This window comes from Sorex araneus, chromosome X, assembly GCF_027595985.1.
Source record: "Sorex araneus isolate mSorAra2 chromosome X, mSorAra2.pri, whole genome shotgun sequence".
NCBI classification, from domain to species: Eukaryota; Metazoa; Chordata; class Mammalia; order Eulipotyphla; family Soricidae; genus Sorex; species Sorex araneus.
In genome coordinates, this window is record NC_073313.1 from 51,873,743 (window position 1) to 51,891,199 (window position 17,457).

The following is a 17,457-nucleotide window of genomic DNA, read 5'->3' on the forward strand; positions in this document are numbered from 1 at the left end:
TGTTGTGGAGGGGGCAGGGGCAGTGGTTCTAACAGGTACAGCCACAGTGGCTTCCCAGGGCCCAGGCAGTCGTTTGCACATGCAACCCGCACTTTGCCCTTGGAGGCCAGTGCCAGGGCCAGGGCCAGGACCAGAGGATTTTGCTGAGTCAAAACCACATGGGGAGTCAAAGGGAAGGAAAAATGCAGACTCATGTTTCCAAGAGGATGTTATCTGAGCAGAGCAGGGCTGGGAGGGCCACAGGCCCCTTCTTGCACTCCACCCAAGCCTCCAATGATGCTCAGAAGCAGCAACAGGGCTGATGAAATAAAGAAGACACAAGCTGCACACTGGCTCACACTTAGGGACAGCCAGCGCTCAGCAGCAAACAGAAAGCCACCTGTCCTGGGGTTCCCAAGTGCAGGGTTGTAGACTACTCCAAGCTAGAGGAAGTAAAACCCAGAAAGGAAGGGTTACAGAGGGAGGCTGACAAGAAAGCTAAGAAGGGAGGGCTTTCCTAAGATCGCAGAAAGAATGTGGACTTGGAGCAGTTCTGGTTTCATACCAGCTCTGCCACTAATGATCCTGCATTTCTGACCTTCGGTGTTCTTGCCTATCTCAGGGAATAACGAGCCCCACTTTGCAGGTAAAACGGACAGTTGAACATCTTGTAAACAGTAGGGGTCAAGGATGGACAGTGCGCTCTCTGTCTGCCACGACCACTCTCCTTCCACTATTCCAAGTGTGGCAGGGAAGCAGCCAGTGCCTGTTAGCCTTCACATCCCGGCCCAGGGCAACCTGTCTGTCAGGACCAGACTGAGGGGAAAGACAGCAATAATAACCAGGGAACACAGGTCCTCTGCATTCTGTCCTGGAGAAACCTCAAGATGAGGCCTAGAGACCCAGGGACACTGTAGTTCTGAACAAGGGCAGGGGCTCCTAAGGTATTTGGGAGAGAAGTCAAGGGCAGTGCTGGCAGGGGAAACACGCAGCTGCGGCAGTGATAAGAAAGGCTTTCTGTAAGTTCAGGCTCCCAATCAGAAGACCGATGCAGAAAAGGGTCACAGGGTGCTTGGGAGGAATGTCTTGAGAGAGATACAAAATATACTAGAGATAAAAAATATATACTGTTCCAAGGTCACCGCAGAAGCAGGTTCACATGAGACCCAAGGTCTGCCTCACAGGCTCCAGAGGCCCAGCTGCACTGTCTGACCTTCAACCCAGCAGCAGTCATGCTCACTCCACAATACGCCTCGTGTCACAACCCCAGACATGATTCCTACAGGCTTCAACTGATGAATCCTTTGCCTTCTTCTGGTCCAAGATGCCCCAAGTCCAGCACCTTTTCTGGCAAAGGTGCCAGAGAGAAGAGGATTTGAGCTGTAGGGGTAGGACGGTCGAGATCTTTTCCATTGCCCAAACCTCTTCTGTTTGAAGAACGGACAGGACTTCTCACCTCACCAAAATTTCACCCATTCAACAAACATCTGTCACTCTGAGACACCCTGGAGAGTAACATTCAGGCATTACCAATGCTTATATCGTACCACGAGGGCCTATTACATGGGAGATAGTCCTGGGATTTACGCAAGTATGCTCATTTAACTACTATCAAACCCTGGATCTTCTCTAGTCTCAATTAATAGAACAGGGTCAGTCAAAACAAACACCTTGCCCAAGGTCACAGGGAGAATCAGGGACGTGGCCAGAAGCAGGACTCGAGTCTGTTCAGCCCACATCCCCGACCAGTCACCAGACTGACACAATAGCAGCCACAGGTAGGATATGAAGGGCAATTCAGAATATACACATCATTTCATAGTGGTGGGGGAATGGAAGGGGGCGTGGACATCAAAGTGAAGGTGACCAAAGCGCTGAGTCAAGACCAGCGCTAAAAGATGGGGTTTATGACAGGGCACTTGTCATAAGTAGGTACCAGAGCCTCAAAGTGAGGATCACTGTCAGGACACACTCCGAACTTTCCAAATACAAATAGGACCTCACAACTAATTTGTCGACTCAGAGCCAAAGGGGGTCTCCAAGACTGAATTCAGACTGGTCCATAGATGGTAGTAAGAAAGTACTAATTTTATAAGTGTGATAATGGAACATTGGTTATGTTTTTTAAAAGAGAGAGAAAGAAACCTTGTCTGACAAGAAAACATACAAAACCGTGGTGAATCACATACTCCAAAATTTGGGTTTTACTTTAACAACATTCTTATCTCAGGGAAAGTGAAAGAGAGTGGGTAGAGTAGCAGGGACACAAGCACAGCCATGTGTCAATGGCTATTTTGAAGATGGATGATGGAGACAAGAGGGTTCACTATTTTGGAGGGTGTGTTTTGAAAACGAACCCAGGGTAACTGCAGCAGCCTGGTTAGGAACACAGGCCTCAGACTAACCTAACCCAGATACGGAGCTCCACCTCCACCACGGGCTAGCTGACCCTGGGCAAGTCAAACCCCTATCTGTCACTCTTCTCACCTGTCAAATAGAAGCAACACTAGGGCTACATTTCCCCTAGTTGGGAGAGAATTCCAAAAGTTTCCAACTCCAATCAGAACAGAACCATCTACCCCGAAGTAATACCGTGTTCATTGTCACGAGCACTGCTGCCGCCATTCCTCTCACAGCACCATAATGCCTCAGGACTCAGGACTTTAACCTGGGGCCTCATGTCCCCAAAAGACCAGCTAACTCTACCCCCGACTCTCAGGGGTTCTCCTGGCAACTGAGACACAACTCAGGGGCAGCCCTAGGCCCTTGAGGGCTGAGGCAGAGACTCACCTACAGCCCGGAAGAGACAGGCGCCGTCCTCCTTCATCTGCTTGATGATGAAGCCCTTCTTGTCCCTCAGGGCCTTTTCAAACCAATGCTCCTGCTGAAGGAAGACGTGGGGGTCAGCAACAGGAAAGGCCTGTACCCCTCCCCAGGGCCCGGCCCTTGAATCCCCAAGGGGCCCAGCTGGTAGGCTGAGAAGGCACTGGGCAGGGGCAAGTTCTCATTCCTGCTTGACCACTCGCAAACATGACTAATTCTTTCAGGGAACCAGTCACTGTGTAAGCAGAAGACTTGCCCCCAAAGGGGCCCCAGCTGCCCTAAGAAGAGAGGTGCCACCTGCACTCTGACCCCTACTGACCATACTGGGAATCTGATGCTGAGTCTTTCCCCAGTCAGCCCCAGGCCCAGACCTGACAAGCAGCGGAACCTGCCACTAACTCCAGGAATATCAATCAATGGATTCTTCTACCCACAGAGAGTGGGGGAAGAGGTTGAGGAGGGAGTGACTGGCAAAAGTCTCCATCCCAAGTCCCACATATATCTCGGGAATCCTCATCTATACGGCAAATGTATGCCAAATATGCTCTCATTTACGACTGAACACCTTTAACATATATGTGTATGCATATGTATACAAACACATGCACATAAAATTGGGAAGCTATACAACAAAGCATAATCTGCCAGTGCTGATAGCATGAGTGATTTTATTTCACCTCCTTCTTTACAAAAAGCATATACTCCCTTACCCCAAATTCCAAAACTCAAGCATAGCTGAAGACCAAAAAAGTCTTTAATTCATTTGGCAACCTGATCTGAGCCTTATCCCACTTGTGGATGAATTCAAACAGCTTCATGCAGCAAATATTCTGGTGTTTGATTATGGGATGCTGCTGCAGACCATACTGGAGATGTTACATAATGGAGAAGCCCCCTTATCCTTGAGAGTATGTTCTAAGACCCACCAATCAACACCTGAAAACAGCATACCAAACCCAACATATGCAACCTTTTTCCTGTATAGCTATTATAAAACTCAATACATTTGGCACAGTAAGAGAATACCAATAACTAGTAGCAGTAAAACAGCAATTATAATATACCTGAAGAAAAGTTATGCAGATTATGCAAATATGCTATGCTCTTTCTACCAAAGTATATTATTGGGGACCAGAAAGAGAGCATCGTGGGGGTGCTTGCCTTGTACATGGCCAACAGGGGTTCAATCCCCAGCACCTGATATGGTCCCCCAAGCACCAAAGGAAGTGATCCCTACCCACAGAGCCAGGAATAAACCACTGAGCATCTTATTATACCTAAAAATTTTAGACCAAGATTAACTATGGTAACTGACACCATGGATAGTAAGACCACAGATAAAGGGGAATACTCTATATATGCCAAGGGTCTTTTCTAAATTCTGAATTTTTATCTCAGTTCCAAGCATATCTAGCCCCAAGTGAAATGAATGTATATTGGTGGATGTACACTGATGTATACTACACAAATGTATACTGATGGATGTAAAAAAAGACAATGTGTCTGAAGGAATAGTGCCAGGGATTAGAGTGGCTGCTTTGCAAGCATATGGTCATGAGTTCAAACCCCCACTATCTCACATGTGCTGAGCTTAATCCTGGTGGCTCTGCTGTCTGCGATCCCCAGTGTTGCAAGCAGTTATTGCTGCACTATAGCCAAGGGTGTGAGCACCACAAAAAGAGGTACAACCCCTGGCAAGCATTACAGCTCAAAAAGATGTGGGCGGGGGGAGGCGGCACAGAACAATAGTACAGTGGTTTAAGGTAAGGCTGATGCAGATTGGATTCCTAGCACCCCATATGGTCCCCAAGCCCGCCAGGAGTAATCCCTGAGTGCAGAGCCAGGAATAAATTGTGAGCACTGCCAGGTGTGTCCCCAAAACCAAACAAAATAGAAAGACGTGTGGAGACAATAGACAAGAAATGTAAACTCTGGTGAGCACATTTGTCACCACCAGAGTCATAATCAGTGTGTGCTTCAGCTAAGAGTACTTGCCCAGCAAGCATGTGTGTAAGCACCTCAACTAAAGGAAAGCAAAGATTAGTGAGCCCCACAGTCAAGTGTACAAACACCACTGTAGTACAACCTTCCCAGTCAGCAGCACAGCTAAAAAATTATGAGCAAAGTCGGATAGATTTCCAACCCCCATTACTGTAAGAAAGGGGCACTGTAGCACTGTTGTCCTGTTGTTCATCGATTTGCTCGAGCGGGCACCAGTAATGTCTCCATTGAGACTTGTTATAACTGTTTTTGGCATATCGAATATGCCACGGGTAGTTTGCCAGGCTCTGCCATACAGGCAGGATACTCTCGGCAGTTTGCTGGGCTCTCCAAGAGGGATGAAGGAATCGAACCTGGGTCGGTTGCGTGCAAAGCAAACGCCCTACGCTCCAGCCCAGGGAGAGAAATTCTTAAAAACTAATAGGGATTTTAAAAAGTAATAGAGGGGGCTGGAACGATAGCACAGCGGGTAGGGCGTTTGCCTTGCACACAGCCGACCCGGGTTCGATTCCCAGCATCCCATATGGTCCCCTGAGCACCGCCAGGAGTTAATTCCTGAGTGCAGAGCCAGGAGTAACCACTGTGCAACGCCAGGTGTGACCCAAAAAAGCAAAAAAAAAGTAATAGAGATGTTGTAGATAGAATTCAGTGGATAGAGCACACAGCCTTGCACACAGCCAATGCAGGTTTAATCCCCAGCACCACATATGGTCCACTAAGCACTGCCAGCAGTAAACTCTGAGCAAAGTCATGTGTAGTCCTCCAATAAAAAGTAATGGAGGGGCTGGAGCAATAGTACAGCAGGTACTATTTGCCTTGCATGCAGCTGACTCGGGTTCATTTCCCAGTATCCCATATGGTCTCCTGAGCATCGCCAGGAGTAATTCCTGAGTGCAGAGTCAGGAGTAACCCCTGTGCATTGCCAGGTGTGACCCAAAAATAAAAAAAAAGTAATGGAGGGCCAAGAGCAATAGCACAGCAGGTAGGGCATTTGCCTTGCACGAGGCTGACCTGGGTTCAATCCCTGGCCAGTAGTCATTTCTGAGTGCAGAGCCAGGAGTTAACTCCTGAGTATCGTTGGATGTGACCCAAAAAAAGGTAATGGAAAGACAGGCCGGAGGGATAAGGTGCTTGCCTTGCACACAGTCAACCCAGGTTCAATCCCCACATGCCATATGGTCCCCTGAGCATGACCAGTAGTAATTCCTAAGTACAGAGCCAGTAGTAACTCCACGCATCACAAGGTATGGACCCAAAACCAAAAAGTAAAACCAAAACAAAAACAAAAAAAAGTAATAGAAAAAGTAATAGGCAGAACAGAAAGAATTCTTCGGGTGGCCAAACTATTCTCTATGCACCTATAATGGTGGGTACTGTCATTATACATTTTTCCAAGCCCTCAAGAAAGAAGACCAAGAGTGAACACCCTAATGTAAAACAAAAATTTTTGGTGATACCAATATGTCACTGTAGGTTCATTACATCATATAAATGATCACCCTTTACAACAGTGAAGACTATGCAGGGTGTGTCAGGATACGTGTGGGAATTCCCTGCACTTTCTGCTCAATTGTACTGTGAACCTAAAGCTGCTCTAAAACATAAAGGTCTAGTTTTAAAAAAAATCCACGTGTCACTTAAAGCATATTTTTCATTTCAATACAAAACAAACCAGAAGCAAGTCTTTCCAACTCCCTCGTGCCCTCTGCTGGTCATTGGAAGAACTGATCCAGTATCAGAGCTTAAGCCTGCTTCTAGAGAACAGCACCACACACCAAGGGATTTAGAAGTTCTGGGATAAAAAGCCCCCAGGTAGGGGATCCTCTCTGAAGCCCATTTTCCATAGTTCAAATGAGAGAAATTCCCTATAAAGTAGGAAGTATGAAATTAGAAGGCTGAAAGCACTGAGTTCTAATCATGGCTCTGTCATCCACCGGTTCTGTTCCACTACCACCTCTCCAAACTTCAGATTCTATCAAACAAGGGATGTACAATCTAGCTGCTAGAGCTGCCAAGATGTTTAGAGACATTTTAGGCCATGAAAAGGCTTCGGAAACCACCACCAATACACTGGTGACATGGCCCCAGTGCAGAAAAGCAGAGAGATCAGCACAGAGATGATGGACAACAGAGGTCCTCAGAGGTGAGTGGCTGAACAGGAAGAGATGAAGAGGATGTGACAAAGGAATCCCAGCTATACCTACTATAAGAGACCACATCTCATAAAGGTGTGGCTGGCTTTCATGAGATGACAAAGGGCCTTGGAAGCCCTTAAAGAGCCTTCATGGGCAGCACACTCAAGTTTGTGTTTAACATTCCATCAGTCCAGGTACCACTCCTGCCCCTGAGGCTAAGAGGAGCACACTCCACCAGGTTCCCCCAGCCGTGCCTGCCCGCCAGGATCAGTGCCAGAACATCAACCACCAGTCAGGTAGCTTCAGCAGGAAATGGCAACTAGGCCCACAGTCTCTGGCCGGACAGAAGGAAAAGCTACAAAACAGAAGCGCAACACCCACCTTATCCTCTCTCAAGGACAAAGGAAAGAATGAAGGGATGCTACTCATTCAATGAAGGCTGACCCAGCAGCCACTAAGTCAGGCCTGGGCAATGAAGTGAGCCAGACTGGGGCTCTGCTTTTAATAATTGGTTCCGGGGCTACACCTGGCAGTGCTCAGAGGACCAGTGTGGTGTGGTGTGGGATGAACCTCAATCTCTAGCAAGACCTTCACAAAAGCTTATAAATCATTTGGCGGGCCTAAAGTCTGAGTTCCAGAACATATTCAGGGAGATCCAGGTTTGATGCCTGGATTTAATCCCTGTTACCACATGCCCTTCTGAGCACTGCTGGATAGAGGCCTGGTGGCCCACAGCACAGCTGGGGAGGCCTCCCCCCAAAAATGAAACAACAATAACAAGAAGAAATCACTTGCCAAAGCATCAGAGATGACAAAGGCCTGGTAATGAGTTCAGCAGTCTTGGGTAGAACTAGGCAGGCAAGCAGGGCAGGGCCAGGACAAAAGAGGAACTCATGTATGGCCACTGCCCCACACCTGCCAGGTGCAACAGGTGACCTCATTTAATTGTCCTTCCCAGAGTGACAGGAAGCATCTTCATTTTATAGAGGCAAAATGAAGCTGGGGGTTTGGTACCAGCAAAGCCTAGTGTAAAGGCATATAGGAGAGGCTTCAGGCCTCACAGCTTGAGGACATATCTGACAGCCCATCTTGAAAAATCATGGTTTATCCCTAAAAATGAAGGAATCCTGAATGTATATGCTTTCATAAGCAGGCCTTTTCACTTTGTTTAGTTTTCACAGAGTCAATATTGAGTGGTGCTTTTGGGGCAACATATTGCTAGAGCCTGACCTCAGGACTTCACACATACCAGACACATGCTCTTCCACTTCAGCTATTTCCCAAGTTCCACAAGTAGAACTTTGGTCGTTAGGCCACCAGAGATTGGCATCTAAACGTGGATCTCATGACCCCAGTCACCCACCATGCTTCAACACCAGTTTAGCTTTAAGAGATTATGCTCTGGCAAAACCCCTTCTCTCAGTCAGAGATAAAACAGGGTTTAGGCACTTGCCTTCCATCCATGGCAATGTATATCCCCCCCACCCAAAAGAAGAACCAGGAGTAACCCCTGAGCCTCTCAAGGCGTGACCCTCTAGAAAGCAAAAACAGGACAGCCAAGGTCCTGGGCTCCAGAACATCTTCAGAGAGATCCAGGAGATTCTCCTTCCCCAAAGTGGATAAGTCTCCAAGAAAAGTGCTGATTTGGTGTTTTCACGAAAATGGCCCAAGAAGTTAAGCTGGGAGTAAGGAACAAAGGCTGACCTAGCTGAAGGTAAGTTTAAGGTACATCATGAAGGCCCTAACACAAGAAAGTATCCTACAAGCATACGACTGAGAGCTAGTTCCTCTATCCCTGAGCTTCCAAAAAGGGGCTGGCCAAAGCTCTCTGGTACCTCGGTTTCAAGGACCAAGTCACCAAAGACTAAAATGAAATGAATGCAAGCAGATAAGTCAGTGAGTGGGAGCACATGCTATTTGCACATAGGATGCCCAGGTTTGGTCCCCAGTACCACAACTGGTCCAATAAATACTCCCAAGAGCAATCCCTGAGCTCAGTCAGAGAGAATAAACAGCACAGTCAGAAAGATGAAACAGTGGGGAGGCACTTTTGCCTTCCATCCATGGCACAGTATATGGTCTCCTACTCCCTACCAGGAGTAACCCCGGAGAAGAACCAGGAGTAAGCCCTGAGCCTCTCAAGACGTGGCACTCTAGGAAGGCCACAGGGAGTATTTCTAGGTAAACAGGTATAGTCCCAAAGCTAAGAACAGCAATAATGATAACAACAGTAATAAAAAAATCAAAGCAGAGCCAGAGAACAAGTACCAGGGTTAAGACAACAGAGACAGCTCACAGACAGATGTATTCCCAGAGCCCATGGCCAAGAGATTTTTAGTATTCTGGGCTTCATAGCTCTGTACCAGCAGGCCTGGTGCCAAGACCACCCCTCATTCCCCAAAGATGCCCAGATCACTGGTCACTTGCTTAGCATGCAGACAAATCCAGTCTGATCTCCAGCACCATATATACCATATACATACCATATATACCCTGCATACCACCGGAAGTGATCCCTGAGTAGAGTCAGGAACAAGCCCTGAATACCACCAGGTGTAATCTCAAATCCAAGTAAATAAAGAAGTCAAAGCAAGCTGTGGGTCATAACAAACTAAGATTCCAGTCCAGCTTCACCAATTATTAGTCATATGATGAACTGCTCTGAGCCAGTTTTTCAATCATCAAAACAGAAAGAGATGACATACAAGCAGTTCAGATATCATAAGATTGTGCCCAGTAGCTGACCACTTTGGTGTGATCCCTCCCCTTCTTCTCCTCCCCTTCTTGGGAGGAAAACAAGAACACCTCTAAGTAGAATGAAAAGCTCCATCCAAAGAAACCAGGCAGCAGTCCCCAGAACTTGTAACATGTTACCATGTGAGGAAAACATCTTTGTGGGAGTGATTAATTTCACGCTCCAAGAAGGTGCATCTGGGTGGGATCTATAAGTAAACTGAAGTTTCTTCATAAATATAGAGCAGAGGAATATTTGCTACAAAAGAGGAGTCACAGAAAAAAATGAAGACTGAATTGGAGGCTGAAGTGAAGGGCCACAAACCAACAATTGCTGACAGACCCCTAAAGCCAAAGAAGCTTTGATTCTCCTCTAGAGCCACTGCAGGGAGTGGAATATGACCATGCCGACACCTTGACTTTCATCCAATAAAATTAATTTTGGGGACGGAAGGATCATATAGCAGGTAGGGCTGTAGGGCTCTTGCTCTGCACACAGCTGACCCACCTTCAATCCCTGGCACCCCACATGGGCCCCTAAGCCCCATTAGGAGCAATTCCTGAGCGCAGATTCAGGAGTAAGCACCGAGCATCACCAGGTGTGACTGCCCTTCTCAAAAAAAGAAAAGGATGTCAGACTTCTGACCTCCAGAACTGTGAGAAGACAAAAATTCTGTCTTTTTAAACTACGCAATTTGTGGTAAACTGTTGAAAGCCACAGGACACAAATACAATCCCACTGTAACACACCTGGTCTATAAAGCAACATAGACTGGCTCCCATTCTGCACGATCCACTTCTCAAGCATGCTCCAGGGAAAGAGTTAGCACTAAGGCAAGAGGAATCAACCCTCCCAGCCTGGGAAGATGCTGACCCTACACATGGATGAACAAGCTACTACCAAAGCAGCGGAAGGCACCAGGAAAGACAGCAGCAACAGAGACATCTCGTAGACAGATATATTCCCAGAGCCCATGGCCAAGAGATATTTAGTATTCTGGGCTTCATAGCTCTGTCCCAGCAGGCCTGGTGCCAAGACCACCCCTCTTTCCCCAAAGATGCCCAGACCACTGGCTCAGCTCCAGGGGCAAAACACAGGCAACCTATCCAATGAGAAACACTCACTGCTAAGGACCAACACAAGCTCTCCAGAAAAGAGGAATGGGAAAAGAGCAAGATGCAAAGCCAATTACAGGGTCACTGGCTGTGTGTGTGTGTGTGTGAAGGAAATTGAGGAGTTAGGGGCTTGCAACAATTTAAAACCAAAAAATTTATTACTGTGGAGCAAAAATAAGTGATGTACTCCTGCATGCTCCGAAATGGATGAGCCTCGAAAAGATTATGCCAAGTGAAAGAAATCACGAAGTACTACAAATTGTATGATTCCACTTACATAAAACGACCAAAATAAACAAACCAATCAATCAAGGTATGTTAATGGTTGTCAGGGGCTCCAAGGGAATAAGGAAACTGGGGGATGACAATGATACAGAGCTGACTTTGGGGTGATGAAAATATTCTAAAATTGACTGATCATGGTGACATATGCACAACTCTGTGAACATACTAAAATTAACTGAACAGTTTTCTTTAAAATGGTAAATTTGAGGCTGGATCAATGATAATACAACGACTAAGGAGCTTGCCTTGCACACCCGACCTAGATTCAATCTCTGGCATCGCATACGGTCCCCCAGCCCTGCCAGGAGTGATCCCTGAGTACAAAGCCAGGAATAAGCCCTGAGAACAACCATGTGTGGCCCCAAAAAACTCAAAATAAATAAAATTTAGGGGCCAGAGAGACAACTCGAATGGTTGGAGCAAATGCTCTGGGAACTACATTATCCCCCCCAAGAATCTCTGGGAACAATCCCAGAGAACCTCCCCAACATCATCATGTATGTGTGCCTGAAAAGGGAGTATTTCAATAAAACTGTTAAAATTAAAAATAAAAACCAGAGCTATAGTATGAACCAGGGAAGTAAAAACTTCCTAGTTTGAAAACTTGCTGGGGCCAGAGAGATAGTACAACAAATAGGGGACTTTCCTTCATGTGGCCAACCCAGGTTTCATCCCTGGCATCCCATATGGTCCCCAGAGCCCACCAGAGTGATTTCTGAGTGGAAAGACTGGAATAACCCCTGAGCACTGCCGGGTGTGGACACCACCCCTCCTCCCCCCCAGCACTCACCAAAATAAAACACAAAAAAATGAAAACTTGATTAAAACTCTATAGCACAGCTTTGAAAGTCAAAAGACCCCACTCAAAACTTTCACCACAGTAAGGACTAAGGCAAGACCACATGGTCCCCCAAGGAATACCAAGGGTCACTCCAGAGCACAGAACCAGGAAATGCCCCCTAAGCGCTGCTGGGTGTGGCCCAAAGAGAACTTTCACAATGGGTGGAGGAGTGGTGGGGACAGAGAATTGATAAAAAAAAAGATATCACAATTTACTTCCGAATAGAAATAATCAACTCTACATGTAAGTTACCACTACATATTTTATGCATGGGAAAATGAAGGCACAGAAAAGGGATCTTCTCTAAGATCAACTACAACTAAGATCATCTAGGTGGAGAGAGTTCCTGTTATACCATTGGTTGTAATTTGTGGTAGACAAAGGCTCCTAGGAAGAGTTCATAAGTCTGGGGGAAAAGTGAAAAGAGTGAAACTTGCATTGCTCAAGATCTAGCTGGGGGGCAGGTATTCAAAGACTCAAGACCTTCAGACTGGGTGGACTTTTACCAGGAGGTGGGGGGTGGAAGGAGGGAGAAAGTTTAGAATCTGCCTAAACCCGTAAGGCAGCTAAGAGGAGACCCTTTGGAACTCAAGGCCCTACCTCTTTCCACACATTACCGCCACAGCAACAGGGCTCCTGGCAGCAACCACCAAGCTTGTTCACCACAGAACAACTGACCACAGAAATCACTAGCCCCTAGCCCTGAGCCTTACACCAAACAGGCCACCAAGTATGGATGATTAGGAGGGAGCAGAAGGGTAAGGAAGAAACCCAGGTCTTCCTTAAAAGACCCCAACTATTCTGTCATTTCCAAGTCCAGAGGGCTTTGGAGTGACTTCCCCAAGACCTAGAAGTTAAACACCTCCACCTAACTCCTTCCCCAACTGATAAGGAAACTGAGGCCCAGAAGGCACAAGCAGAAATGTTCTGATTCATCCAGCAAAGCTCCAGCAGAGCAAACCAACAAAATCCTAGCTTCAGGGTCAAGTCCAGCTTCTCCCACCACCGCAGCAGGAATGCCCCTGTCTCAAAATGCTCTTGAGCTCACCACATTTTCAAGTCATTCTCCTCACTGGGTAGATATTCAGCAAAGAAATCGTGCAGAGGAAAGGAAACTCCTAGTAGTATCACCACCTTGTCAACACTGGGACCCCAAGGTGACTAAATGGCTCTTAAAAGGCAGTACAGCCTAGTCATAGTATCAGGAAAAACAGGAAGCCCAAGGAGTCAGAACAAGGAACCAAGTCACCATCTGGGCTCCCTCTCACCAACTCCTTTCCTTCCCAAAGGACCTAACTGGCCCAATTGCTAGAAATACCTCCAGGGACAGTTCACGACCCAGATGGGGGTGTCAGGAAAAAGTCTCCCTTCTTCTCACCCCCCAAAAATACCATGTTGGACCAGGTGAGGCCATGAGAGGCATTCTCTTCCTCCTTTTTTGCCAAGAACAAAAAAGGACTCTCTTCTGACTCTCTTCTCTGACTTTGAGGAGAGTCACACGCACCCAGTTTTAATTCCCTATTCTTATGGGACAAGCAGAAGGAAAGGACTCCTAGCCTAGGAGATGTGCAGGGGGCATCCAAGGACATGGTTTTCTAGTCACCACTTCTTCCTCTGGGTCCCTGAGTCCTTCTGGGATCCAACTGCAGTATCAATCCTTATTTCTGTAGAGGAGGAAAAGCTGCCCTCATGCCACCCAGGGAGGGAAGAACAGGGCCTATTCCTGACCAGAAGAGGTCCAGAAGAGGTCAGGAAGAGGTCAGGAGCCGCAGTGCTGGGTGCAACAGGAACAAGATGAGTGGATTCAAGATAAGGCCCTGGCCCCTGTGATGCAGACAGCTTTACCTAAGCCAAGCAGGAGAGCAAGATGGGCAGAGCTTTACCCTGAAGCAGGCACAACCCCCTTCCCTATCTCTGGGAAGAAAAAGTTTGTGGAATGCACCTCAGGAAGCCCTGATCTGGAAAGGCCAAGGAAGCTCTCCTGGGTGGGAAGAAACACCAAGTATCTCCCAGTGTTTGAGGAGAGCAATCAACCCTCATGGCCCCAGTCAACTCCCACTAGAAAGGGGTCAGGGGCTCCTGGTTAAGGGAAAGCAGTTTAAGAGGGTCTTTTCTATGGAGCAACCACGACCTTCTCTCCCACGGAAGATGCCACGGGTCACAGTGGGGAGGACCTCAGAGTCTTCTCCATAGTGAAAATGGATTGGCCAGTGTGGGCCAATCTGCTCGCCCTGAGAGCAGGCTTGGGTCCCTAGAAAGAGGCTCAGCTTCTTTTCAACATCCCACTGTCCCCACATTTCCCAGGGAATCGGGCATTTCTCAGGACCTATTCCATCAGTGAAGGGGCTCTAAAGTTCAAGTCCCAAGCAGGCAATCCACCCTTCAGGGACCCTAGCTCTGGGGTGAACTATGAAGCCAACACTCAGAGCAGGCTCAGACTTTGTCATCAGGGAAGTGTCTCATCCTCCCTGAGTGGAAGTTCGAACTTTTGAGGGAACACTCGGGACCCCATTCCCCCTTGAGGGATGAAAGATTGCTATGCCCCTAAAATATACTTTAGTCCTTCAAAATTGGCTGAGCAAGATCTCCTAGCCCATGGGGGGGAGACCCTCAAGACCCCAAGATCAACACTCAGACAACAGTATCCAAGGAAAAAGAGCCTCTAAACACCTCATCTTGCCTGTAACTTCTTCGCAGGAGGGAAGTATGTCAGCCCCCTGAAGCAACTTCAGGACCAGCCTCTAACTTTCCCAGTTTCAGGGGGCGAGGGGGGAGAATCTTAAGCTCCTGTATCCAAAAACGTTTCCTAGAAAGGACTCAGGCCTGAGCCTGGAGTCCGTTTTGAGGCTGGGTGGTGACGGCAGCGTGGTTAGGAAGCACGACTAGCATGCGCGCCGGGGGACTCCACTGTCCCGTCACCGACGGGCCCTGACACTGAATCACTGGTCCTTTTAGCCAAGAATCGCCGCTGGGAGCCCTGGACCTCCTCTTGGAGGACGCCATTCTCAAAAAAAAAAAATCAAAACAAATAAACAAAAATGCCCACAAGAAAGGTTTCCCAAACTGAAACCATCCAGGGGGTGGCGCTGGAGAAGGCCGATTTCGAGAGGGGTTGCCGAACTTTTTCCTAAAAGCAGGGGCACCGGGCCAAAGCCGTCCCAGAGCATCTGAGGCCACAGCAGCTGCGACTCCTGGAGAGACAGTCAGACTGTCGCCTCACAGGCCACTTCCAAAGTACGCCGGTACCTCAGACTCACGCACCCCGCCTCTACCTCAAGCAGACGCCGGGCACTGGAGTCCTAGCGCTCTCTCCCCCTAAAAGAAAAGAGTGACAAGCCACCGGGCACACCCGGGCCCTTAGGGTAGCAGCCGAGGGTCGCCCTTCCGGCAGGCTTTCACCCTGGCGCAGAGTTCCCGGCGCCTGTCCCGACACGCGCTCCCCCGGGGCCAAGGTCCCCCGCAGCCCCTGTCCCGGGGATCGGGTGGCACTGCGGGGGACCTCTGCGCACAAGGGGGCCGGCCGCCGCCCCACCCCGCCACTAGCACCAAAGCCCGCCGGGCTCGGCGGCAAGACACCCGCCTTCCCAAGGCGCCGCGAGGCGGACCCCACTCGCGGCACCCAGCCGGGGTCCCCACCGGCCCCCGACCCCTTACCTGCTCCACAGTGGCGGGGTCCATGGCCTCGATGCGCGCCGCGGCCGCCTCGTATTCATCCTCGCTGTTGTAGCCCGCGCCGACTTCTTCGTGCTCCGGGCTGCCACCGCCGACAGCGCCCACCACGGGGGCCTGGCGCCGTCGCTTGCTGTGGCCGGGACCCGAACAGCAACCTCCCACGCCCACGGGCCCGCCCACTCCCACCACCACACCCGCCGCCCCAACTCCCGCTGCAGCTGCACCCAGCGCATCGCCGGGCCCGCTGCCGGGACCCCCGGGACCCCCGCACGGGGGAGGGGAAGACGGCTGTGGCCGGGGACCCGCCACCGAGCCCGGGGGCACGGCCAGAGCCCAGCGGTGTAGCGCACCTGGTGGCCCCGGCAGCGGGCCCTGGGGAGGAGGTGAGGCCCGGGAACGGGCACCCACAACGCTCGTGTCACGGTCTCGGTCGCCGCCGCCCACGCCCGCGCCGCCGCCGCCCACGCCCACTCCCCCGCCGCGGCGCGGCGCCGGGGGCAGCGGCCCGGGCGGCGGCGACTCGTTGGCGGAGTCGGTGTCGGGAGGCGGCGGCTTCTTTTTGGGGAGAATAGTCATGGCGGCACCGCCGAATACCCCCCAGCAAACTCTGCGCGGGGCACGCTGGGAGAGAACCCGGATGAGGGGGCTCCTGCCCGGCGCGAGGCACCACGGGATCGGCGGGACCCGGATAGAAAGTCTGAGGCGGCAGTGGTTCGAGGAGGGTAGGCGACGCTGGGGGTCACGCGGCGGCAAAACCCGGATGTAAAGTCCAACGGTTGAAGGCAGGGTGAAGGCACCGCGGCGGGTTGGCCGTCGTCTCCGCTTCCGAGGCTGGCAGGTTTATTGCTACTTCTCGTCGGGCCTCAAAGGAAAGCACCAAAACAAGCACTTCTTCGCCCCGCCCCTTTCCAGGTCCTGAACTACAGGGTGGGGCTCCCGGTGTGGCGCTCGCGCGTCAGGGCGCAGCCCCGCCCCTCGCGAGGAAGTACGTGGGCAATACTCTTCCGTGCTGCCACAACAATTGTGGGCACCAGCCAATCAAACAGTTGCTCGGATCTTCGATGACGCCCCCCGGGCCAATCGGGGTCGAGCGGTCGCCCTCCCGTGCCCGCCGTCGCCGGTCGCGGTCTGCACCTTCGCTCTGCACCTTCGCTGCTCACCTTTCTTCTTCTCCTCGGTCCCGCTCTTGACTTCTTTCCCCGAGCTTTGACGGCCAATGAAGAGCATGAGCACCCCGCGCAAGAAAACAAAAGTACCTTTCTCTCAGGCTCCCAACTTGCTCGCAATCGCTTGGACTGGGAAATATCAACACTCAAAGCATAGCTAGCCCCTGAAACGTCAGTTCCGGGCCCACCCACCTGCAAATCCACGTCCTGCGGAGGGGTGGGAGCCTCTTCACCCTGGCGATAACTGGTCGAATCCTGTGACTATTGGCTGAGAGATTCTGTCACTCACGTGGCTTGGGCCAATCTTTGGGGTCGACGGGCACCGTGGGGACAGTGGGTGTTTGGGGAAACAGATACTCCTCTTTGGCACCCGACACTCGCCCTGGCGATGACCTCCCCGCCCCTCTCGCCAGTGCGCAGGCCCGGCACAACTTTGTTTACCTGGATCTGGCCAAAGTTTATGGACCTGCCAGTGAAATGCGGTCAGTTAAAAAAAAAAAATCTCTGCTCTTGTGCTCTCCCCTTCCGGACTCAGAGATTACTGGCAAGTCATTGAACACCCACCTCCTCCTCCTACTCCTTCTCCTCCTCCTCAATTGCTACTCCTCTGCCAAATTTCAATGATACAACCAGCTTAAGGAGCAGAGATGAATGCTTCGGGTGAAGGGAGTGATACACGCGACCTTGGTAGTGGGAAATGTACGCT

At 50.1% G+C, this 17,457-nt stretch overlaps 1 protein-coding gene across 3 annotated transcripts in view; it reads right to left on the reverse strand.

Annotated features, from left to right (window-relative positions):
• OTUD5 (OTU deubiquitinase 5) overlaps positions 1-16,924 on the reverse strand; it is a 33,171-nt gene extending 16,247 nt beyond the window's left edge. Inside the window, exons 1-3 of one of the 3 annotated variants that reach the window (XM_055121549.1) lie at positions 16,746-16,924; positions 15,568-16,447; positions 2,770-2,863 (exon numbers count right to left, since the gene is read on the reverse strand). In XM_055121549.1, the coding sequence (XP_054977524.1) occupies positions 2,770-2,863; positions 15,568-16,161 (688 nt within the window). In that variant the 5' untranslated portion in view covers positions 16,162-16,447; positions 16,746-16,924. Of the gene's footprint in view, positions 1-2,769; positions 2,864-15,567 lie in introns of all 3 variants that reach the window. The other 2 variants (XM_055121548.1, XM_004606437.2) reach the window with 2 other exon arrangements.
• Positions 16,925-17,457: the final 533 nt, after the last annotated feature.